The 26,277-nt window shown below is 32.7% G+C and overlaps 1 protein-coding gene and 1 pseudogene across 1 annotated transcript; one reads left to right on the top strand and one right to left on the bottom strand.

Annotated features, from left to right (window-relative positions):
- Positions 1 to 28: 28 nt before the first annotated feature.
- LOC120140946 lies at positions 29 to 11,116 on the top strand (annotated as a pseudogene).
- Positions 11,117 to 11,833: 717 nt separating this feature from the next.
- LOC120140746 (transcription factor MYB44-like) lies at positions 11,834 to 12,906 on the bottom strand. Its single transcript, XM_039155728.1, has one exon. The coding sequence runs from the start codon at positions 12,806 to 12,808 to the stop codon at positions 11,870 to 11,872; it is 939 nt and encodes a 312-aa protein (XP_039011659.1). The 5' UTR covers positions 12,809 to 12,906; the 3' UTR covers positions 11,834 to 11,869.
- Positions 12,907 to 26,277: the final 13,371 nt, after the last annotated feature.

Raw genomic sequence — 26,277 nt, 5'->3', positions numbered from 1 at the left:
TTATGAGCACCAAAAGGCGTGTGGAAAAATGGAGAGAGTATGAACACCAAGTGAAGGGATGGTACAAAATATATTTTCCCGGCTTTTAATTGCAGGATATAGGATGGCATAAATAAAATATCCCACAATGACTTACCATCTGTCGCTTGACCATCATATGAACCTGTTGCAAGCAATGTCCCCTCACCCTGAATACAGATTAAGATAAAGAAGGATACTATTTCCATTTTGAGAAGAATAATCAAATAGGCAAGCAGCTAAATTTATAGCATTGCCAATTAAGTACTCTTACTCTACAAGAATAACTAAAAAGACACTTCATTCAGCAATGTAAGAATAACAACCAAACAAATAAACAACTGAAGTGGCATTTCTAGCATTTCCAATTAAGTTCAGCTAATGCACAAGAATAATCAAACTTACAAATTTAGACATTAATTATGCCTTTTTACAGAGACAGTAAACCACTGAAGAGCAAAAACAATAGCATCAATTGTAGTCTATATGAACCAAACATCCATTAGAGGAAACAAAGGTACAGTAACAAGTCAACTTCCCATATGCTTAAACAAACTAAATCATCTAAGGGTGACATCACCACCACCTTTGTTCCATCAGCACCTGAATGCAAAAAAAATGGTTGTTGCCTCAAATTCATTGCTCAAAGAACATTTCTAATTAAATGTTCATAAGGTTTGAACTAATCAAATTCATCATGTAATCTCAACAAAAAATAGTCTGACCAAGTTAACTAATTAAAAGCTCAAAGAACATTTCTAATTAAATGCTCAAAGAACATTTCTAATTAAATGCTCAAAGAACATTTCTAATTAAATGCTCAAACTAAGCAAGTTGTGTACCAAAAAAACTTTACCTAAAGCTTATTCTTTATTGCCTTTCAACATGTATTTTAATAATTGTTAGAAAGACAACTCACCCCTGGAAAAGCTTGTCAAGATTCAAGTTCCATTAACCCTAAAGAAGCAGCTGGTTGATGATTGAGATTTTGTTACTCAATAGGATAAGGTGCAATAACTTTTGAAGTAACTTTGTTATGGCACCATTTGGCTGGTACATTAATAAACTGATTTGGTGTAAATAAACCTTATTTTATACAGCTGGTTAAACTTCCCCGATTGCCAAATGTTGATGATATCTTGACAAAGTACCTTGAATACAGGTCAAAGAAGGATGGCATGTAAGTTAAATCCATTCACCTGCTTGAAACAACCATGATAAAGTTTATGCTAAAGCTTTTGAACAAGTAATTTCCAACTATGGCAGTAATTATTTTGTTCTCTATCTAGTTTCCATCTAAAATTATGGTTCAATCCTGTGATATTTAATTATATGTTCTGATTGTAACATCCTAAAAGTCGGGTCAATGACCAAAATAGAATTTTGGTAAATTTAGTGACTAATTTCAGAAAAGACTGGAAGTGAGGACTTAAATGAAAAGTGTTGATGTTGGATTTAATAACAAAGTTTGAAAGTAATAAGGGTATTATTGTCATTTTTCAGGGAATATTTTTATTTTCCCTTTATAAAGGGTAATAAGCACGTGGGAAAGGAGATAATTTATCCATAGCCTTCTTCAGTCTTCTTCTTTCTCCTCTCCACCGTGAAATCTTGTATAAGGTAAGTGGGTCTTTAGTTGGTTAATTCTTTCGTTTTAAAGCTTGTTTTGATTCTTGGGATGTTAAGAAAGATTAAGGAAAGCTTTAGGTGGCTTAAAACTCAAAGATTAACAAGTTATGAGAATTTAAGAAAAAAATGAGTTTTTAAGTGAATATTTGAAATATAAGGAGTTAATAGAGTTTGAAGATGAATTTGACTTGTCGATGGTTAAATTAAGGAATATGAAGTGTTAGAATTAGATTTAGAACATGCAGGAAATTGAGTGTAATTCTTGAATGCCATATAAAGGAAAGGATGTTGAGTTTAAAGAAGTGATTATTAAGTAGAAATGAGTTTAAGTGTGTGTATGAAAGTTAGGAATATTAAAGGAGGTGAAAGATTAAGAGTTGAGATGAAAAGAGAGTGAATTTCGTGAAAAAATGAAATTTCTGGGTTGTGTGCATCGATGCATCTTCAATGTGTATCGATGCACTCTTAAATAAATGAACATCGAATGCAATTAGTGCATCGATGTATAAGGAGTGCATCGATGCACCCCCTTAAAATACAAACATCGAATGGAATTTATGTACCGATGCATAGATAGTGCATCGATGCACCCGTCAAGGGATGCATCGATACATGGTGTAGTGCATCGATGCATACATTCATTAAAAGATGAAAATAGCTTTCTTTTTAGCCTAAGGAGTAATAGTTTAGAATATATCAATTCGTATGTTGATATGCATCAATGTATTACTATATAGATTTAGAACGTAATCTTGTTCCGGAACAATCGAAAGATTAGGATCGAGTCAAAGCAAGCAAGGCTAAGGTGAGTTCGTATTAGTTGGTATATTATGATGAATGGAAATAAGACTTGCGATAAGTCTATTTCCTATAATAGCATACATATAAGCATGTTATTGATATGGGCATAATTGTGATATATTATTGTATATGTGGTATGATCTGTGTGAATGTTTTTGTTATGTAAGATATCAATCATGTGATAATGAATTGTATGGATATATGGAAGGTGAAGTAAGCTAAAGTATGTGAACATATGTATATAAGATAAGCCATGTAGATATGATTTATGAGAGTATAAGTGATATGATTGCAAGATTTCAAGAGATAAGCCATATGATATGAGTGATATGATAAGAACCTATGTTTATGTGATATGCCTATGTGAATATAGGGTAAACATAATAATGATGCCCATGTTACGTGACATGAGAGCTAGAGGTATAGTTCCCATGCCAACAGTCGAGGGTTCTACGTGGTCATTCGGGACATATATGTAATTTTGTGGAACATATATGTGGTACTTCGATACACTTATTTGGTCCATTGTATTATGTGTATGGTTCTTAAGGAGTGGTCCTTCGGGACATAGTGGTTCTTCAGGACATAGTGGTCCTTTGGGACAAATATACAGTGCCCCTAGTGGGAATTTATTCGAGCTGTGGTGACAACATCAGTGGCACAACCTCAATGAACTCACATATCTTTTGTTCTCCAAGATGTACATGGTCCAATAAAGAAATAATATACAAAAACTTAACATGATTGTCATATGTGATTGAACATTTGGATGTGAATGTATGAGTTTCATTTATTGCATATATGATATGTTCTATGTGAAACATGTTGATATGATATTTGGGAATGTAAGTGAATATAATATAATTATATGATATGTTAGAAGTAATTTCATGAGAAATCTAGTGAACGCTATATACATATATATACATAGATAATGAAGTGGTGAAATATATGATTAATTGGAATTGAGACAAAGCATATAGTATATTAATTGAGGAAAAAGGTATATAAATAAGTATAAAAGGATATTAGATAAGTTGTGTAAGAAGGTATATACGTTTAAAATAGAATTGTGAACTAACATTGCTAAATTAGTAAGGGATATGAAATTTAGTATAAGAATCTAAGAAATCATATGAGAATATCAGAGAAATCAAATGGCAATAAGTTATAAAAATGTATATTTATTAAATGAAGATTTGGTGAGGAATGAATTAAGCGAATATAAGAAATTAGGATATTAGAATATGTAACGAGAATTTATGGGTGAAATGTTAAATAGAAACATATAGAAATGAGAGATAAGATATGTAGGATTGCAATCAAAATTATAGTATTAAGAATAAGGTAAGTAAACGATTTAAATGAAGATAGTAGAATGTGATATAAGCTAAGTAGTGTAAAATAAATGATTATAAGAATATGAAATAGTAAAACTCATATGTGATATTATAAGGTTTGTGTATGTATGTATATATTCATTTTATGAAGTGTACATGAAGATGTATGTTATAATAGCCTTAATTATTCATATGCATTGTTAGAAGTTTAGTTTATATTATATGTTTTATAAGCCTCACTAAGTCATAGACTTAGTGTGTGATTGTTTCACACGTTGGTTATAGAAGCGAGAAGATAAGCTAAGAGGAGCAAGACAGGTCAACATCTTCCTTACGAATATCAGATCAGAAACATATTAAATATATGTATGTATTCTGTTTATTTGAATGTAGTTGGCATGTAGTATAAAGTTTTGAATAGTATAAGCTCTGATATGTTTTGTAAAACTCAGTTATGTTAATTAATGAAAATTTTAATTTTATCGAATAACGAGTTGAATTTTTATCCACTTGTAAAGGAAAATTTTTGAAAAGTCAATGTGACACCTAGGACTCGGATCCGGGTTGAGGATGTTACATTTAATGGTATCAGAACTAAGGTTTAGTCGATACTAGGCTTAAACCGAAGGTAAAAGAGTTTTAAAAATGTTTGCATGCCAACATAGAGTGAAAATTTCTGATATGATAGTGTAAGGAATGCGTTGTCTTGCTAATAGAATTAGATTGCTAAGTTATAATAGAAGTATGATTATGGTAATTTTTTAAGTATAGTGAAAGGCGATATTCCTGACTGTGATAGCTATTCACCTGCCCTGGCCAGGCAGGATGACGAGCGGACACCTCAGGAAGTGCCTCGCAAGATCAAAAGTTGATTTCAGAGAATTGAAATCATATTAAAATAGTGATAGAATATCTTCATTATTTTGAATCAGAAAGGCGATATGGATTAGTTTTGTTAGTACATGGATAAGATAGAATATGGTGAATAAGTGTCACCATAAGAATGTTAAAAAGATCAAATGATGTGGTGAGTATTTGTATAAGAGTTCAAGAATAGATGCATCAGTGACAAGTGTATAAGAGATATGGAGATATAGTTTATGAATTTGAGACAAAAGGGATAATATTATGTTTAAGCAAGAATATGAATATGATAAGGGTTTGCATTCTAGATGGGGAAAGTTAGCGTTGGCTAACAAGATTATGTGATGAAAAATGTATTGGAATTATAAGATTTTGAGATATTGTCAGGATAAGATAACCAAAGATGATATGGATCTGAATACAGTTGTATATTTTGATCATAATAATGTGACATAGTGAAGAAGGTAAGGATTCGTATGTTTAAGGAAAGTTAAAGAGTAATAGAAAAGTTTAAGAATCAATATATCAGCAATCAGTTTATAAGGCAGAGAAAGTTAGACTGCTTGAGTTTGGAAACAGAGAAATCGTAACGTGTAAGGAAATGAATATAGTTTGATAAGTCGAAGAAATTGTTGTTAAGTTATTTAAAGGAAAATGATGTATGCAAGTGAAGTATGGATGGCTTGTGCCTAGACTAAAAGAATATTATTGGTGTTAAAATTGTTCTTTCCAAGAAGTGATGAATTATGTTAAAGATCTAGAGAGATCTCAGAAGGATTAAGGGAATTCGTATCTCACAAAAATCAACACTATCGAAGAGAGACAGAGGTTATGATTTTCAATTACAGACTCGGTTTGAATTAGTGTATTCCATATCAAAGGATTAAATTTGATGAAAGACAAATACGCTTGAATAGTAGAGTCTGGTACTGGAAGATTAAATAAGGAGTTAATTAAGTTAGAAGGGAAAGTAAGGGATTGGATTAAAAGTTCTGCTAGGAAATAGGTAAAGTAAAATTATTTTAAAAAGGATCAAGTGATATAGGTACTGTTTTGCAAGGGTTTAAAAATGGGTACATTGATGATTGATTTATAAGATAAAGGAAGTTGAAATGATTGAGTTTGAATTTAGGAAAATTGCATTGTGAAGGAGTAAGAATGTGAGTTGAATGAATTAAATTCATTAATACTGAGCTAATTTTGACCGGAAAGAGTGTATATGATTGGAAGAACTGTTGCGGACTTACAAGGTTGAGTGACGAAGAATGTAGTTAAAAGATTAAAGATGATGTTAGGTTAAGCTAACAGAGTATGGTGTAAATTTGTAAATGGTTATGTATTTGATTATGTAAATGTGATGTAGTGAAAGAGATAAGGATTAATATGTTTGAAGAAAGTTAAGGATATGTGTATTGTGATGCGAACAAGGACTTTACAAAGAATAAGATTTGTGCAAAGAGTGTTAATTATCAAAGTTACGAAGAGGTGATAAAGATCAGTAATCAGAGATAAGCATAAGTGATAGGAAAAGAGCATGTGAGCATGAAAGAAAAGATATGATTTGTGTATAAGGAGGTTTTGATTTTGAATAAAGGAATAATGGAATAAGGAAATGAATGATAAAGTTAAATAATCAGATGTGATAAGGCTATGTTTGGTCAAGCAGACTTAGTCAGATAAATAAAGAATGATTAATATGTATTAAGGAAGTTTAAGAAGTAATTAAGTGATGATGGAATAAAAGTTAGTTATTATTGCAAGGCAATTAAAGATTGATAAGGAATTTGATTGATTTATGAATTTGAGTGATAAGAATTGATGCTACTGGTTATATGATAAGTGACATGATAAGGATGTATAAAGGAAAAAGGTAGTTGAAGAACTAAATAAAGGAAAGATTAAGTAAATGAAACAACATAAGAACATTAGAAGATATGTTCTTATTGTGTAAGCAGTGAAAATTCGAGGGCGAATTTTCTTTTAAAGGAGGGGAGATTTGTAACATCCCAAAAGTCGGGTCAATAACCAAAATAGAATTTTAGTAAATTTAGTGACTAATTTCAAAAAATACTGGAAGTGGGGACTTAAATGAAAAGTGTTGATGTTGGATTTAATAACAAAGTTCGAAAGTAATAAGGATATTATGGTCATTTTTAGGGAAGATTTTTATTTTCCCTTTATAAAGGGTAATAAGCACGTAGGAAATGAGATAATTTCTCTAGAGCCTTCTTCAGTCTTCTTCTTTCTCCTCTCCACCGTGAAATCTTGTATAAGGTAAGTGGGTCTTCAGTTGGTTAATTCTTTCGTTTTAAAGCTTGTTTTGATTTTTGGGATGTTAAAAAAGATTAAGGAAAACTTTAGGTGGCTTAAAACTCAAAGATTAACAAGTTATGAGAAATTAAGAAAAAATGAGTTTTTAAGTGAATATTTGAAATAGAAGGAGTTAATAGAGTTTGAATATGAATTTGAGTTGTCGATGGTTAAATTAAGGAATATGAAGTGTTAGAATTAGATTTAGAACATGTTGGAAATTGAGTGTAATTCTTGAATGCCATATAAAGGAAAGGATGTTGAGTTTAAAGAAGTGATTATTGAGTAGAAATGAGTTTAAGTGTGTGTATGAAAGTTAGGAATATTAAAGGAGGTGAAAGATGAAGAGTTGAGATGAAAAGAGAGTGAATTTCGTGAAAAAAATGGAATTTCTGGGTTGTATGCATCGATGCATCTTTAATGTGTATCGATGCACTCTCAAATAAATGAACATCGAATGCAATTAGTGCATCGATGCATAAGGAGTGCATCGATGCACCCCTTAAAATACAAACATCGAATGGGATTTATGTACCGATGCATAGATAGTGCATCGATGCACCCTTCAAGGGATGCATCGATAGGGATGCATCGATACATGGTGTAGTGCATCGAAGCATACCTTCATTAAAAGATGAAAATAACTTAATTTTTAGCCTAAGGAGTAATAGTTTAGAATATATCAATTCGTATGTTGATATGTATCAATGTATTACTATATAGATTTAGAACGTAATCTTGTTCCGGAACAATCGAAAGATTAGGATCGAGTCAAAGCAAGCAAGGCTAATGTGAGTGCGTATTAGTTGGTATATTATGATGAATAGAAATAAGACTTGCGACAAGTCTATTTCCTATAATAGCATACATATAAGCATGTTATTGATATGGGCATAATTGTGATATATTATTGTATATGTGGTATGATCTGTGTGAATGTATGTTATTGTTATGTGATTAAGATATCAATCATGTGATAATGAATTGTATGGATATATGGAAGGTGAAGTAAGCTAAAGTATGTGAACATATGTATATAAGATAAGTTATGTAGATATGATTTATGAGAGTATAAGTGATATGATTGTAAGATTTCAAGAGATAAGCCATATGATATGAGTGATATGATAAGAACCTATGTTTATGTGATATGCCTATGTGAATATAGGGTAAACATAATAATGATGCCCATGTTACGTGACATGAGAGCTAGAGGTATAGTTGGCATGCCAAGAGTCGAGGGTTCTACGTGGTCATTCGAGACATATATGTAATTCTGTGGAACATATATGTGGTACTTCGGTACACTTATTTGGTCCATTTTATTATGTGTATGGTTCTTAAGGAGTGGTCCTTCGGGATAAATCAGTGGTCCTTCGGGACAAATATACAGTGCCCCTAGTGGGAATTTATTCGAGCTGTGGTGACAGCATCAGTGCACAACCTCAATGAACTCACATATCTTTAGTTCTCCAAGATGTACATGGGCCAATAAAGAAATAATATACAGAAACTTAACATGATTGTCATATGTGATTGAACATTTGGATGTGAATGTATGAGCTTCATTTATTGCATATATGATATGTTCTATGTGAAACATGTTGATATGATATTTGGGAATGTAAGTGAATATAATATAATTATATGGTATGTTAGAAGTAATTTCATGAGAAATCTAGTGAACGCTATATACATATATATACATAGATAATGAAGTGGTGAACTATATGATTAATGAGAATTGAGACAAAGCATACAGCATATTAAATATGGAAAAAGGTATATAAATAAGTATAAAAGGATATTAGATAAGTTGTGTAGGAAGGTATATACGTTTAAAATAGAACTGTGAACTAACCTTGCTAAATTAGTAAGGGATATGAAATTTAGTATAAGAATCTAAGAAATGAGTATATCAGAGGAATCAAATGACAATAAGTTATGCAAATGTATGTTTATTAAATGAAGATTTGGTGAGGAATGAATTAAGAGAATATAAGAAATTAGGATATTAGAATATGTAACGAGAATTTATGGGTGAAATGTTAAATAGAAACATATAGAAATGAGAGATAAGATATGTAAGATTGCAATCAAAATTACAAGATTAAGAATAAGGTAAGTAAACGATTTAAATGAAGATAGTAGAATGTGATATAAGCTAAGTAGTGTAAAGTAAATGATTATAAGAATATGAAATAGTAAAACTCATATGTGATATTATGAGGTTTGTGTATGTATTCATTTTATGAAGTGTACATGAAGATGTATGTTATAATAGCATTAATTATTCATATGCATTGTTAGAAGTTTTGTTTATATTATATGTTTTATAAGCCTCACTAAGTCATAGACTTAGAGTGTGATTGTTTCACACGTAGGTTATAGAAGCGAGAAGAGAAGCTAAGAGGAGCAAGACAGGTTAGTATCTTCCTTACGAATATCGGATCAGAAACATATTAAATATATGTATTCTGTTTATTAGAATGTAGTTGGCATGTAGTATAAAGATTTGAATAGTATAAGCTCTGATATGTTTTGTAAAACCCAATTATGTCAATTAATGAAAATATTAATTTTGTCAAATAGTGAGTTGAATTTTTATCCACCTGTAAAGGAAAATATTTTGAAAAGTCAATGTGACATCCGGGTCGGATACGGGTTGAGGGTGTTACACTGATGTTCATATATTTCCTTGTCAAACATCTCTATATGAAATAAATTCTGGATTAATATTTTATTAGGTGTATTTTGAAGGAGCAATGAATAAGGAAAATTTATGGTCATAATAATTTATTCAATAGAGAAACTCCTCTGTATATTATTTCAATGGTACTTAGAAATTCTGTTTTCTTAGATGTTTACCTTTTAAATCCAAATCCCGTTTTCTAAGATGTTTTCTTCTAAAACAGGCTAATCTTACATTAGAATCGGTGACAGAGACTGTTTTCTTCTTGGTTACAGAACGACTGATTCAATTGGAGAAATCTTGAAGGGAATTCGATGTTACTTTGACAAAGCTTTGCCTGTGATGCTTCTCTACAGAAAATAGCGTCAACAATACCATGAATTTGTCCATGATGGTGTTTCCCCATCGACTATATACGGTGCCGAACATTTACTACATCTTTTTGGTATGACCACTGTCTGACTTAGAACTTTCAAGTGCACTAATTTACTTTCATCTTCAATGCAGTTTGAAGATTCTTTTTCACCTAATGCGTCATTTCATGCACTTCATTTAGCGTTGTTGTCAAATATATATAAACATTTCATTGATCTCTAGAACCCAAGACTAACGTGTTCTGGTTTTTGTTGTTAAGTTCCCTGAGCTATTGGCATATGTGAACATCGTAGAGGAAACCTTAACCCGCTTGCAACAGAAGTTAATGGATTTTCTCAAGTATCAACTTCCCCTCTCATCTATTTTATCCTATAAAGTACCATTTGAAGATCATTCAATCTTTTAACTCTGATTTAAATTCAATAAGGGGGATATAAAAGTTCGCATCATTATTGTCACCATGACATCTAGTTAGATTTCATAACCGCATTTGTTTCTTTTCTACTCCAATCATTTCTTCTTTTCTAGTATGTTATTCAGACTAGTCTAGTGTATCGAAATTTTCTGTTTCTTCGTATTGGAATGATCCTTGGACGGTCATGTTTCATTGCCTGTATATATGTGGGAAATATATAAACACGGATTTCGAACATGAGTACTTCAAGGAAAATTAAGAGTCCAATCAACATAGCTTTTCTCGACACTTTTTTGTTGTTTGGAAAGAGTATAAACAGCTTCTCTTCTCATCTCTTTTTCTTTTCTTTTTGTTAACATGTGCATGTTTTCATAATCATCTGTTCACAGTTTCTTTCATTGGTTTGTATAACTGGACATTGTATTTCAACTGCATTAGTTTAACGCTAGTCTATTCATAAATTCCATTCTGTTCATATATATAAAAAAATCAAAAATAATTCTTACATATGCAGGTCTCTGCAAAAGAACCAGAGCACCTTTTTTCTCTCTGCGTACGACGGATCTAGACTTTCAGGTCAGGGGAAAGGGAAAGATGACTAGAAGCAGTATTCGAACTGCTACCACAACCATTTTCAACGTTCGGAATTTTAATTCCGAAAAACAGTAAGGAAATCAGTTGCAGTATTCGATGATCGGGTGGCATGCTATTGTCTCTTTGACAAGGACAGCATACAATTAAATGGCTGTCCCTTTTTTCATATATATGGGATAAGGAGAGGTAAGATAGTAGGTTATCTTCAACACCAGGTTGAAAGCAGCTTCCGTAAGAGACCTTCGAATTATGAAATGCCTTTCGTGGGACTCGATCCCACGACCTCAAGATACTAAACGACATTTAATCGGGATATATTTCGTGAAAACATTGAGAGAAGTTGCCGTAGGTAGCCCCTCTTTTTGTTTTCCCTCGAATACCAAACGAAATTCGATTGTTGATATATGTCGATGTTATGGTGTGAATTAGCATTCTAGCTTGGGCTTAGAAACTGCTTGATCTGTTTTTCTTGCTATGCAATTTGCAAATCATAGAAAGGCTTACTACGACCAGATTCGATCCGCATTGGGGTATAGTCTAGTAATCACTTGTCAACACCATGACCCCTGTAACACCAAATTGAGAAATTCTTCCCATTTTGCATATAAAAATAATTTATTCCATGTAAGTAATTAATCATCAAGTTAAAAAAGCTTGAAATATTTGGATTTTTAGGGGATCTTTGGCATGTAAAATTTCATTTTTAAATGTCTTTTTTCCTATCTCAAGCCTCAAGTTTTCCTTTAAACCCATAATTTTTTCTCAGTTTCTGTACACTAAACAAAATTATTTAAGAAAAACAATAGCCCCTTTTTTTCAACATTTTGAAGTTTAGTCGATCCTATTAACCCCAACTCGACTCATGGGCATACCATTCCTAATCCCCATATCCGAACACATCCCCATTCCCTCTCCTCCTGAAACGCCACCGTTTGCCAGTTGCTGCATCTGGACCATGTAATTCCTCACCTCCACTCTTATCATTTCTTGCATCACCGCCATAAACTCCGCACTGAACCCCATCACCCCTCCTCCCTTGCCTTCATTTCTCGCTTCGTTCCTAGTCTGAGTTGACTCGGTGACTGGGAGAGTTGACACCGACACCTCACATGTCTCAGCCCCAGGTAAAGACAGACTCAGTGACGTCTGTGGTTCGTCAGAAGACGAAGCCGCTTCGGCTCCAGGAGATGGCATAACGTTGACTCCGCCGGTCCTCGGGATGGGTTTATACACGTGTGAAGATGATAAAACGGGTACGCTTGAATCGCTCAAATCGGACCCCGATTGTCTCCTGGGGCTCATGTAAAGTCCTGCACTCACCGATCTCTTCAACGGTTGTCGCTCCTCTTCATCCCCTTCCAAATTACCATCATACCCGCCATTCAAAGCATTAAAAAAACTCTCTTCCCCGACCGATAAGCACTTACGTTTAAGCGTCGAGTTCCAGTGGTTCTTAATGGCGTTGTCCGTACGACCGTTGAGTAGTCGGGCTATGGTGGCCCACTTGTTACCGAATCGGGCATGAGCTCTGATGATGGTCTCGTCTTCCTCGGGACTGAAGGCCCGGTGCTCAACTTGGGGCGACAGCTGGTTACACCACCGGAGCCGGCAGGATTTTCCGGATCGACCCGGGATCGATTTGCTGATCAACGACCAGTTTCTGGGTCCATGCTTTTGGACCAGTTTCTGAAGCAAGTTATCTTCTTCGGGGATCCATGGACCTTTGCTCCGATCCATACCTTTTACGTTTGATGTGCTTGTTACAGCCATGATATCAAATTTGAAAGCATCGAAAGGAAAATTTGGTTCTCTGGATCTATTATCGGGTTTTTTTCCTTCTAGTTTCGGTTTGCTGTTTAAAAGAAAAACAAGCCAGTGAAGGGGGAGTTATATAAAAGAGAAGAGGGCAGTAACAGTAACCGGTTGAAAACGGTGAGGAGAAGCGTTATGGGCACCGACTGTTCAAATTAAGCGGTTGGATAAAGGGGGTTGGGATACAGCTGGCGAACACACACGTGTCATATCTGCACTGCACTGATTTAAACGTCACTCTCGCTTAATATTTGTTTTATCCTTTAGAGCTTTTTTGCGACTCTCCATCCTTGCAGCGTCTTTCTCACTCTCAATGTTATAAAGAATTTATATTTCGAAGTTAAAATTAATATAATTTGTATAATTATAACTAAAATTAATTAAAATAATATATAAATAAATTTATAATATTTTATTAAATTGAGTGGCATGTTATAAAAATTCTACAATATATGTTAAAGGTCCGTTATCTACTTTATTCAGTAAGTTATAGATCTGGGAGATATATATTAATTTGAATCAAGCTGGTCTAGTGTTAGTTATTTTTTTAATATTATAATATATTTTATTTTATATCTAGATAATTAAATACCATCTCAATTCAGACAATTGGATGTTAACAAAGAAGCTTCCTGGAAGTAATGACAAGTGTACTCACGCTCTAAACATAGAGAGTAGAATACGGTTGCTTCTTATTCACTGTTCTGAAAGATATATATACAGACAGAACCGAACTCTACGTACAATAATTTATCACGAAAACAAAACAAAAATACTAAATTATATTAGTTGGGCAAGGCTCGAATCTGACTTTGACTGAGAAGGCCAGCCTGTAGAGCATTTTCGTGATGAATTTTTTTTTACTTTTTAAATATTATTATTTTTAGCTAAAAAGTTAATGAATAAATAGAAAAGGCGCATGGAAATGATGAGGTGGCGCAAAACGACAAGATTGGTCGCGGAATCGGAGGGCGAATCGTTACTGCTCTTTTTTTTTTCTTTTTTCTTTTTTTGGTATAAGTCCAGCCTGTAAACCTGCCACGTCTTTACGTCCTCTGTCTTATTTATTTGCCATTCGTCGGTCATCCGTCCTTTTTTCTTTGCTTCCTTTCGCTTTTGCGTTTACCTGTACGGAAGCTGTAAAGGAAGGAAACCCCCGTAAATTGTTTACCTAACCACGTTTGAACGTCTTCCAGCGACCTTCTTTTTCGAAACTTGAAAAGAAAAAGGATTAACAGGGCTTTTTTGGAAAATCAGTGAAGGGATTAAAGGACGGATTAAGGAGCGGATTAAATTAATGAAATGATTAATTAAAAAAATGTGATTAATGGTATCCCTGTCCATTTTATGTTACCTGTTTGGTGGTAGACATTAGTGTTAGATTTATTTTAATTAGTAATTGATGTTTCGTCTGAATTGTTTTTCGGTTAATTATCTCTTTCCTTCTTCTCAATTTTATAAACTCAATCAGTAATTCATCGATTTGATAAGGAATTCTATCATTTGAACCAATATGATCCAATTCAATAAATGACATATTTTCCTCGTCTAAAACCAATTATTATAACTTAACTTAACTTTATTTTATTTAATTATATCTTTAAAATTTTAATTTAGTTTATAAATTATTAACACCTTTATTGAAATGATAAACTTTTAATTTAGTTATTATATATGTTTTATTTTTTTAAGAGGAGTACAAGTAAACTTATACGTATAAAATGATTGATTTGTGACGAATATGATCAACGGGTGCATAAATTTACGACGTTAAGTAAAAACACAAATAATTTGTTTATCGAATTACGTGGAATTCATTAAGGTCTATGTATAGTAAAAAAGTTGCGAATACTACACTTAAAGTAGAATTCGATGCTAAATGGGTAGTTTACTTTAAGTGGAAACATAATTGATGATCATCCAACACATGTTTTGATGAAGGAATGCTACACATTCATAAAAGAGGGTGGGATCAAGGAAGTATGTCATATATTTTGTAAGGGAAATAAATGTACCGGTCATCTGACAAATATAGCTCATAATTAACACGACGTTCTAATAATTTTAGATGAAACTTCGATTAATCTTCTTTCTTACTAAATATTGATGTCAGAAGAGTAGACATTTTGAGATCATAATTTTATTTATTTATTTCATTATCATACCAAAAAATATAAAATTAATACATTAATCTTTAAAAAATCAATAAAAAATACAAATTGGACAATTAAAATAGTATTTTTAAATATAAAGGTAATATATGTGTGATTGTATAGAACCAAAATTTATATATCATGTTTTATAAAAAAAAATTAAATATCATGTGAAACATCAGATGAAATTAGACTATTAAAGGAAGGATTCTTCAAATGATATTTACATACAATAATTTTGTGTAAAAATATTATCTTTGCATGTGTCACGTGCATCAGCTTCGCCTCAACCCAAGGAAACACACGTGCGAGTTGCTTCCATCAGTAAAGCAGAACGTTTGGGGCACTATGGAGATTTCGAAGGCGTGAGAAAAGGGCCGTATGAGTATTTGGATTTTCTGTACGGTCGGTGAATACATTTATGTAATTCTAACACGTGGATTTTCATTTATAGCGAATTTTTATAATATTTGATCAGGTCAGTCCATAATTTTAGGGAGGAAAGGTAATCATCCGATTATAAGTTATTCAAACATTAATTAGTACAGCTCGTTACATGTATTATAAGATTAGGGCTAGTCAAATATTATTTTTTTAAGCTATGGTCAAACATTAATTAGTATAGCTCGAGACATGTACTATAAGACTAGGGTTAGTTGGAAAAAAGTTCACTATTTTTTTATTTTATTTAACTAGTGATAACATCATTTTTAATGTTAGTCGATCATCAATTATATTCCTTTTTATTTCTTACATTACATATTTATTTTTTTTCTTTATTTTTTTAGTTTATAATAATTTTATCTTCATAATATTTTTTTTCTACTTTTATGACACGTTTTCATTTGTTTTTATGGCACATTTTTAGTCATTTGGTCAATTTTTAGTTAAATTTTCCAGAATTTGATTTAACATCTGGCCGGTAAAGATGACGCTTGTATATAATTTAAATATGCGGTTTGCATTCATAGATAGTTTTCTCACGACGATCGATTCTGATATGCAATTGTCGATAGTCTTTTAATAGTTTAATCATCTGTTATGGTTCGTTTATTAATGTAGCTAGATTTGTTCGTATATATTTTTTGTTCAGTTTTTTTGGATGGGTTTTAGCCTTTTCCTTATATTGTCCTTATCTTAAGTAGGGATGGCAATTATCCATATGTGAGTAGATTATCTACCCACCCGCCCCGAATAAATGGATGAAAACCCGCTATGAAACGGATGATTGGCGGGTGATGGGTTGGGTCGGATATGGATGAAATTTTTTTGACCCATCACCCGCAGCATACATCCACCCATTAATATAACCATCCATCTATATTTATATATATATATTATATTATATATATATGTTAAAAAAATAAATGGATGATTGTAAATATTCTTATTCTCTTAATTCTGACTTTTATCCCGTTGAAAATATGTCTAATTTTTTAACATTGATTTATCCCTATTGATACTAGGATGGAGAGGACTTTTGAGAAGTGATAGTTTGTTGATGAAGATTTGAAGATTATATTTGGTGTACAAGACTATACATGATGCATCTATTTACTTGAAAAATGCATCACAAACATAGTGCACAAGACTATATAAATTGTGTTCCGTTTTGTTTTTGTTTGAATTTGATGAAATTTTGTTGTTCATGTTTTGGTTTCTATGAATGTTTGAGTATCAATGTTTGGTTTCTATGAATGTTAGAAGAATTTGAGCTTAGGATGTAACAATAGGTTTGTTCATAGTATCATCCATTTCTCATCCGCTCCACCCGCGAATGATGGATGGAGCGAATATGGATGAAATTTTTGGTGGGTGATGGATGGTGTGGATGGAGATTTGGACCGCGGGTGATGGGGCGGATGAAGCTCCACCCGACCCATCTCCGATCCATTGCCAGCCCTAATCTTAAGTGGCTAATTTATTGTGTCAATGATTATAAAAAAAATTCTAATTGTGTGTTTAGGTTACGAACTTTATTGTAATTTTAAATATTTTCTTTTTTAATAAAAGTAACAGTTTTATTTACATAAAAAAATATTATAACTCGAGGACTTAAATAAATACAACTAGATGTAAAGGGTAATTTTACTCAAATAATGTTCTGGAAAAAAATACTTTCATACAAGAGATTGAAAATTTTATTTTTTCCGTCTATGATTATTGTTATGATACATTATAGAAGATATTCATATTATATAACGATATTTGGGAGACAGATTATCCGATATTTTTTGAAAAATGTTATTTAAATTATATCATTGTTAACTTATGACTCATACATTTATCTTAGAGATGTTGAGTGATCAATATAAGTCGTTGAATGATTCATACATCTTATTAAAATTATTAAATATTCCAAACGTTTTTCATGAAATATTATGACAATTACCCCACGTGAAAAAAACAATTTTTTCAACTCCTTAGCACAATTTTTTCTAAAACATTATTTGAGCAATTTTATAGGACGTAAGCTAAATTTTGTTTTTTTTTATAGAAATAATTCGTTCACTTTGGATAATAAAAAATTATTATTTATTACTCCACCCTATATTTTTCATATTATTTATTGAAAGAGTTAATTGTATTATATGTCTTCAAACTATAATCCTCATTTTAAATTGGTCCTTAAACTTTTAAAGATTCTAATTTGATCCCCAAACTATGACTCATTTTAAATTAGTCTTTAAACTTTTGAACACTCTAATTTTATCCTAAAGTATGATCCTCTTTCTAAATTAGTCCTCAAACTTTTGAATATTTCAATTTCATCCCCAAATTTATCCAAATATATAATTAGTTTCAACCATAATTTAACCTAAATTTTATTTTTTAAACATATAATAATATAATTTGGTCAATCGATTTTATTAACAAGGGATGTGATTAGTATATGCATATATTTTGGGATTAAATTGAAATGTTCAAAAAAGTTTATAGACCAGTTTAGAATGAATGTCATAATTTGGGATGAAATTAAAATGTTTAAGTTTGAGAACTAATTTAAAATAATAATCATAGTTTATGAATGAAACTAAAAAATTTAAAAGTTAAGAGATTAATATAAAATGAGGGTCATATTTTGAGTATATACGATACAGTTAACTTTTATTAAAACAATAAAACTTTACATATCAAAAGTATAATGTATTGTTTATAATTTAATTGTTTTGTAACTATAATAATATTTTGGATCTCTATTCAAGGCAAGAGACGGGCAAGTCGGCCCTCCGGCTCCTTTTATATAATTATAAAAGAAAAGAAAGTTAAACTATATTTCATTTTTCATTGTTTGAATAATAATTAAAATAAAACAAATAAAGAGAAATTGTTGTAATCTTTTTTTATTTTTTTGTTGTCTTCCCGGTTTTAAGATTCCGTTTAGATTTATCCAGATCAACTCGCATTACACGCTTGACTTTGATTGGTGAGTCTTCCAACAGAGATTTCTATATACAAAAAAACTCAAGACCTTATTTAAATAATATCAAGTTGTTTAACACTTAAACCAACTCCCGTTATTTTATTTTCTCTACATTTTTGTTCACTAAAGAAGTATTTTAACAAATGAAAAAACATTTTAGCCTCATAAAATAATTGCAATAAAACATTTAATTGATAAAATATAATTGTATATTGTTTAGTAAAATTTATTAATAAAAATGTAAATTTAAAATTAGTCATACATATAATATATCGATTTTCATAATCAAATAATTACTACAATAATATTTAATTAGATCTGAATTTAATTATTAATTAACTTTTCAAACTCACTTATAAATTATTAGTATTTAAATTATTTTCATTTTTGGAAATAATCTGTAGCCCTTGCCTGTCTCCTTAAGAGCCTTCATTGAGATAAACATCGGAAAAAAAATTCAATATTGCCAGCTATAACGCATTTACTTTGCGATTTTTCCCAAAAATCACTGGTGATCGGTATATATATCGATCTAATATCGGTCAGATTATATTTCTCGATCTAACACCCGTAGCAGTAAAGCGCGCCCCTTGAACAGCACTATATGCTGATTTGATGTCACGTGGAGTATAGCGCCCTCTGTACCGCGCTATACGCTGACTGGGTTACACGTGGGGTATAGCGCGGATCAATAGCCGCGCTATACGCCGTACCAAAATTATATTTAACACGGTCCCTGATCCGCGCTATATAATAATTACATATAACGCGGTGCAGGTACCGCACCTTATATGTTTATAAATACCTTCCGTTCTCGCATCTCTCCTCACATCTCCTCGCATCTCTCCTCTCTTATAAATTAATACAACAATTCCGGCAACGAGTAATAATTCTGGCAATCTTCTTATATTTGATTTAGAAATTCGTACGATTTTTCGTTATAAAGTAATTTTGTTATAATTTTTTAATTATACTTATTGTTTATTATTATTATTTGAAAAAATATTATACTAATTATTTTTAATTAATTTTTATGTTTGTAAAATTGAAAAGTGGGAGCATACGTCGAAATAGTTTTGCGGTGCAGGTAATAATATGAAATTATATTATTTAAATTATTTACGTTGATGTGTAAAAAAAATTTTGTGTTATATTTTCGTTCATATATAATTTATTTAATCAGGTTTGTTTAAGTTTTTTTTTTTGCAGATATAATATTGCCGCACTTTTAAACTCAAAGATTGACGCGACTTTCAGCTATTGTTTATTATGATGGTGAAATTCGAGAAGATGAAACCGGCGTTGTTTTCGTATCAAATGAGCATGTTAAAATATCATTCAAGAGAAACATAACTCTTGAGGAGCTGATAACGAAGATTTCGAGGAAGATTCATGTTGGAAGTAACAGAAGAATGTCGTCGTTGCAGTACAAATTTCCAACATCATTGTTGCCATTAACTTATACAGCGTTCGAACTTTCGAACAATGATGATGTTCAAATGATGGTTGAAGCTCAAAGTAATTATTCAGACGCCGCTATTGAGATGTATGCACATTTTGTTCAAGTGCGTGTTGTTCGGGGTCAATCTTTAAGCTCACACTATGGGCTGGCTGAACAAGTTGATTAAGTTGACAGCCTGACTACAGTAATGTGTAATGATTTTAATGCCATAATGGGGAGACATTCATCCGCAACTCCTTACGATATGTACCGAGGTGGGTCCACGAACAATCTGTATGGCAACACCGCGTCCAGTTCAAGGGGAAGGCATTCATCTGCAAATTTCTTTGACCATATGGAGATGCCATCGACGCAAAAGATCCAATGATTCACGCTATTGTAAGCCTTATGCATCTTGGTAGTGATTTCGTTAGATAGTAGATAGGGATAGTGAAAATCTTATTAATTCATTCATACGAGTCAATAATTATATGATGAGGCATTTTACTACTTTAAGAGTCATAGTTACTCTCATTGTTTACTTACATTTGGTTGATTTTTTTTACTTTAACATTCAGAGCATTGGGTAGAAATATATTGCATGAGCATCCGCTAGGACCATCGCAATGCTTTATTTTAACTAAACAATTGTATTCCCTTTGTCTTTATCGGTTATGAGTTAACTGTTTGTCGTCCAGGGAAAGTCCCCGAAGGAGACATTCCTAGTCCGTCTCTCGGTCGGCTCGCAGCAGCCTGCTCTCGCTGCGGGAACAGCTCGAGTAGTGCACCGAAAGCTGACGGGTTCGAGACTGAGACGTCGTACCCAACCCTCAAAGTCAATCATTTTCCCGAGGTTATGAATCCCTTTTGTCGACTTCCCTTGCCTATATTATTCCATCCATCATAGGTTGTTCCCATCACCTTATCTCTTTCCCTTTAATAAAATATACTATTATCTGAAGGTTTATTTGTGATTATATATAATTGTTCTTGCAACTTATTAACAAATTAATAATTACCTCAGTTAAGCATTGTTTTTTTAAATAATTTTCCTCGTTCATTATGTGAATGTAATATGATGTAATAAAACCACAAGAATATGATTGTATTTGGACAAAATTGGTGGTGGGTAGGAGAAGCTAGAAGAAGTTGGTGGGTTCTGAACTATCCACCAGCTTGTGCTTTGTTCTACATGAACAAAATGGAAAACCGTCAATGATTTGCCCTTCAATGCTCTCTTGAAAAAATGCAAAAAAAGAAAACTAAAGTCTCTCATGCTTTCATTGTTTTCATGTGTCATCAATGCTTAGACCCTAAGCCCATTGCCTCCCAATAGTTTAGGGTTTGGTCCGAGTGGTGAAGCCCCATGTCCCTGTCCTCTTGCCTTTGGTTAGGTTAAGGGTCACTGTCTTTTTTTTTTTTGTGTCTTCTTGGTAGAGCTACTTGGCCTAATCGGTTTTGTCATATTAAAATTTGTTGACGTAAATCCAATTTTTCACATTTCACCAATTTATTATTATTATTATTATTATTATTTAAAATTTCTTTTATAAATTCTGTTTTATTTTATACATAACATATAAGGTGCTGATTTTAGATGCATGTTGGTTATAGATGATGATCGTTGATCGGTCGATCATAATTTATCCTTAACCCCCTAGACTCGATCTATACATTACAACTAGATTTAGCATATTACAATAAAAAATTTCAAAACATTTTTCAATAATTTAAATCCATATTATGAATAAACACATTTTAAAAACATAGTTATTAATAATGAGTTCTAATTCGAGTAATATATAAAACTATAAATGTATGAGTAAAACAAAATCTTTCACAAATCAGTATTGATGTAATTCTAACATCAGTCGCAAAAGCAATATACGTCACAAGACAAATATTTCAAAATAAATAGGCACATGTCACCCATCATAATGGTAAATCGGAAGATAAAAACATTACAACAAAATAATATTGTACGAATATGTCGATCCTCCAAGTGTCATGTCCGGGTCGCCTATAAAAAAGTATCTGAAAGAGAAAAGTTTGGGGGAATGAGCTAGGGAGCTCAGTGTGTTCCCGGTAGTGCAAAATAAAAACATACAGTTAAGTTTCAAAATCGGTTCATTATCAAAGTTATGAAAACGATAGTAGAGCTGTAGTTTAAAATACAGAACAACCATCCAACCGTACGCCATATGCAGTTCCCCATAATTGCATCCATAAGGACTTACCCTAGGTCCAAAGGGCGTAGGTGTCAACCTAAGAGAGTACCTTGAGTCCATAAGGTCTTATTCTAGCCGAAGCGTAGGTGCCCACCTAAGGGGTTTGCCCTCAGGTCCATAAGGACTTACCCAAGGCACATAGCAGAGGAGCCACCATAAAGGAGTACCTTAGGGTCCATAAGGTCTTATCACTAGGCCCATTGGGCCCAGGAGCCCACCCAAAGGTCGCCTTAGGTCCATAAGGAATTACCAGCTTGATCGGTGCTAAACCTGCATGAGGAATTACCAGCTTAATCGGAGTTGAACCTGTAGAGACTTCATACCAGATCCCAGAGTTCCCCGAAGAGAATAGTTTTCAAACAGTAACTAACAGTAATAAGAAAATCAGAGTTCTAAAAGATATCAATTCAGTAAAAACAGTAATCAAAGAACATGAATCAAACAAGCAAGCTTAAAACTTCAGTAAATCAGAAATCAGGCTTGAAACAGATAACTCATGCGAAATTAAATCAGATCAGCTACTCATATTGTAAATAAGGTAAAATAGTCATGTGCAAATGATATTTCAAATAAGTATTTAAAACAAATATATATATATATATATATATAGTACACAAGGAGCACACCTCGCAAAAAGAATTAGTTCGGTAGATCTATCGAGCACCAGCTTCACTATGCTTTTCAACTGTACGAGAATCTAAGTCATACCAGAACAAAATTTTATCAGAGTAGTACACTAAACTGAGTATTTAACAGGGTTGCAGAACTATACGAGTAATCACGGGCTCTAGCAGACGAGCGGATTGGGAGGAACAGGGCCGAGCAGATGAACGGTCGGGAGAATCACAGGTACCTTAATTAAACAACATAATAATTTAGTCATTGACCCTCAAATTAAATTAGATGCACTTAATTAAATCACTTAAATATATACTTAAATTACATATGCATATTTGAGTTTAACAGGGCAATTCAGAGGCTTTCGGGTTCTAATTTAGCAAAACGGACTTCGGATTCAGACTCAGGACGTCGAAAACATAAAATATGACTTTTAAAAAAATTTAACTTTTTGGTCAAAGTAAACGATCAAACTGGTTAAAAGTCAAAGTCAACTGGTCATACCGGTTCGAGTTGACTCAGGCCAGTTCGAGTTGATTTAGGTTGGTTTGAGTTGTATCAGATCGGTTTAAACAGATTTGGGTCGGTTCAGACCGACTGGAACTTTCTAGAAGATTTTCTTGATCGAAGAGGAGCCTACACGCATGTAGCGGTGTGTGGCGATGCATGGAGACGGGATCGGGCACGATGATCGAATACTCCAACAACTTCAATTAACCAAAATTAATCCACAAACAACCCAATATTTAACCAAAACAATTTAAATCAACCAGAAAAACATTCAAAACTTACCCAAATCGACGATGGGACAATTTCGGACGACAAACCCGATCGGGTTTTGGTTGGAAACACCTGGGGAGCACAACGGTGGCTGGCGTGAGGCTAAATGACAGCTGAAGCGACTGAAAATTATGAGAAACTGAGGGGAGAAATTGGGTTTTCTAGGCGAAGCTTCAACTATTCCTCCATGACGAACGGTGCGACCACTCGGCGAGTGATTGGCTAGGTTGTGATCGCGGTGACCTAACGCGCCAGATGGATACGACTGTGAATCACACCGATGAGCGATCGCAGAGATCGACGTTGAGGCTGTCGAAAGGTCCCTAGAGATTAAGGCACGAAGGTGGCCGATTTAGGCGATCTGAGGGGTTGCTGGTTGCTGCCAAGTTTGATGACGATGGTGGTGTACTCCACCACCGACAGGAAGTGGCTGGATCGGAGATGGAAAGTACGAGTAAGTGGTTTAATTTTTTTTGTTTAATTTAGGGAATAGGGAGAGCTAGTTCACGACCAAGGGGAGGTATCTAATTTTTGTTTTTGGGTATATCCCCAGCCAAAACAAGTAATACATATTTTTATTAAAATAATAAAAAATAGTGCCCTAGCCTAGATAACTAAGGCATGGGTGGACATCCCTTAGGTCAAGGGTTCAAGTCTCTCTAACCACATATTTTTTATTTTTGCTTCCAGAGATATTTCTAGTTTAGGTAAGAAGGGGAAATTATGAGGTTACTCCCCAAAATATCATTGGTTTACAATTTAACCTAAAATTATCATTAACATAATAAATAAATCCTAATATTTAATTAATGAATTTTTTTATCATTTTCCCCCTAAATTTTGGCGTATGATAACTCTCCTCCCCTTAAGAGAATTTCGTCCTCGAAATTCATCTGAGTCGAACAGCAAATAAAATCTAGATCTCTAATGTTTCCTTCAGAGGACAAAGGCTAATTACTCTATTGACAATAATGAAAAATCTTGCTAGACTATGAATGAAAACGATGATCTCGATTCCTTAAATAAAAAATCTAAGGGTCTTAAGATACAAAACTCGAATATAGAAAGGACGTTATTAGAAATGCATGGTAAAAACAGAAATAACAATAAATATACCTACAAAAAGTGCTCAACTCGATCACCAGAACGTCGGGTAGCGCAGACAAGGACAGACTGCCTAGTCTCAGAAATAGTTAGTCCTCTACTCTGCGATCGAGCTCCACCGCCGATATTAGAAACAAATTTGAAAGTCTTACATTGATTGTGACTTCTAACTAGAGTCTTAACAGAAGCCTGAAAACATGTAAGAGTCTGAGCAGGGGTCCAATCGACAGGAGCTGGAAGTGGACAATTCCTTAAAAAGTGCTTGCTGGAGCCACAATGATAACATGTACCCATCTTCTTACGACATTCTCCCCCGTGTCAGTTTCTACAGTACTTACAACTCAGTATCGAAGAGAAACCTGAAGAATCACCTCGATTAACTAATGGAGGTGGAAGTGACGCATGCCTTGAACCAGTATGGCTCCTTTGATGGGAAGTAGTACAAGTTCTTTTATCAGGGCATGCATAAGGCTCAGAATGACCAAAAGGTCTTCTAGATCGCTCTCAATCTACCCTATCTCTATTAGGAGCAGAAGCCTCGACTTCTTCAATGTCTTTTTCTCTCCATACTACAACATCGAACACTTCATCCTGGTGAGTACACTACAACAAATTTATCAATCTATGACGAAATTCCTATATGACATTGTATATAACGTCACAAAATATATTATTAACGTGACGTTTTTTTTGTTTTTGTCACATTTAGTGATTGATGGCATATCTTTTATGACAATTTAAAAATTTGTCATTGATTTTTTTCATCATATGTTTGGAGCAAAAATTTGCCTCCAAAAAAATTTGCATCCAAAAAAATTTGCAAGAAACTTTTCAATGACGTGTAGACAAAATAGTGACGTTATAAAATCGTCTCCAATGAAATGAAAGTATTAGTGACAATTTATTATTATGACGATCCGATTTGAATTAATAACGTTTTAAATTTATCACTAATAAGTTCTATTTGTGACAATCTGATTCGTTTTATTTTATAAAGCATAAAAGATGACATTTTAATAATATCACAAAAATAACTTTAACTTGATAAATGTAATTATTTGTCACTCATTTTTTATCCTTGTCTTTTATACGAAGATTTTAAAAGACACCATGAGATTGTGTCACTTAATGTTTGACATAAAAATTTAATAGAAAAAATTGAGGTAAAGGTATGCAGTGGGATCTTTGATTCACAACTAATTAAAAAATCTTATTAGTTGTGATTTTTCAATTGTTTTTGGATTTTAAGTTGATATTATCAATCACTCCTATTAGTTCCGTCAAACATATGTGGCCTATATATTTATATTATATATAAGAATTTTTTATTATTACATATATTTACATGTATATTTAAGATTTTTTTAATGTTAAAAACAATATTTAGTTGACCATGTCAAAGTTGAGAGCTAATAAAATAATCATATGACCTTAATGAATAATTTAATTTAGGAAAACTTGTTAGTATTTCTAATTTTTCATATTATAATGCCAATTAAAATTTGCTAACATTCATTGGTTTTGTTTTAAAGGGAAATATACCGGTTTAGTTGTTTTGTTTAATTTACTTTAAGGCTAAAAATATGTTTGCCTGCTAAACTATGCCTTTGCCCCTTAAAACTGTTTCAAGACTTTCTGCCCCTTGACTTTAAAACATACATAACGAGGTGTCTCATTTT

The sequence above is a fragment of the Hibiscus syriacus genome, unplaced genomic scaffold (genome assembly GCF_006381635.1).
Source record: "Hibiscus syriacus cultivar Baekdansim isolate YM2019G1 unplaced genomic scaffold, ASM638163v2 tig00110788_pilon, whole genome shotgun sequence".
Taxonomy (NCBI): domain Eukaryota; kingdom Viridiplantae; phylum Streptophyta; class Magnoliopsida; order Malvales; family Malvaceae; genus Hibiscus; species Hibiscus syriacus.
This window is presented reverse-complemented; position numbering and strand designations above follow the sequence as displayed.

Excerpts from the sequence above, each read along its gene's own strand:
- LOC120140746 (XM_039155728.1), bottom strand. The coding sequence starts at position 12,808 with ATGGCTGTAACAAGCACATCAAACGTAAAAGGTATGGATCGGAGCAAA.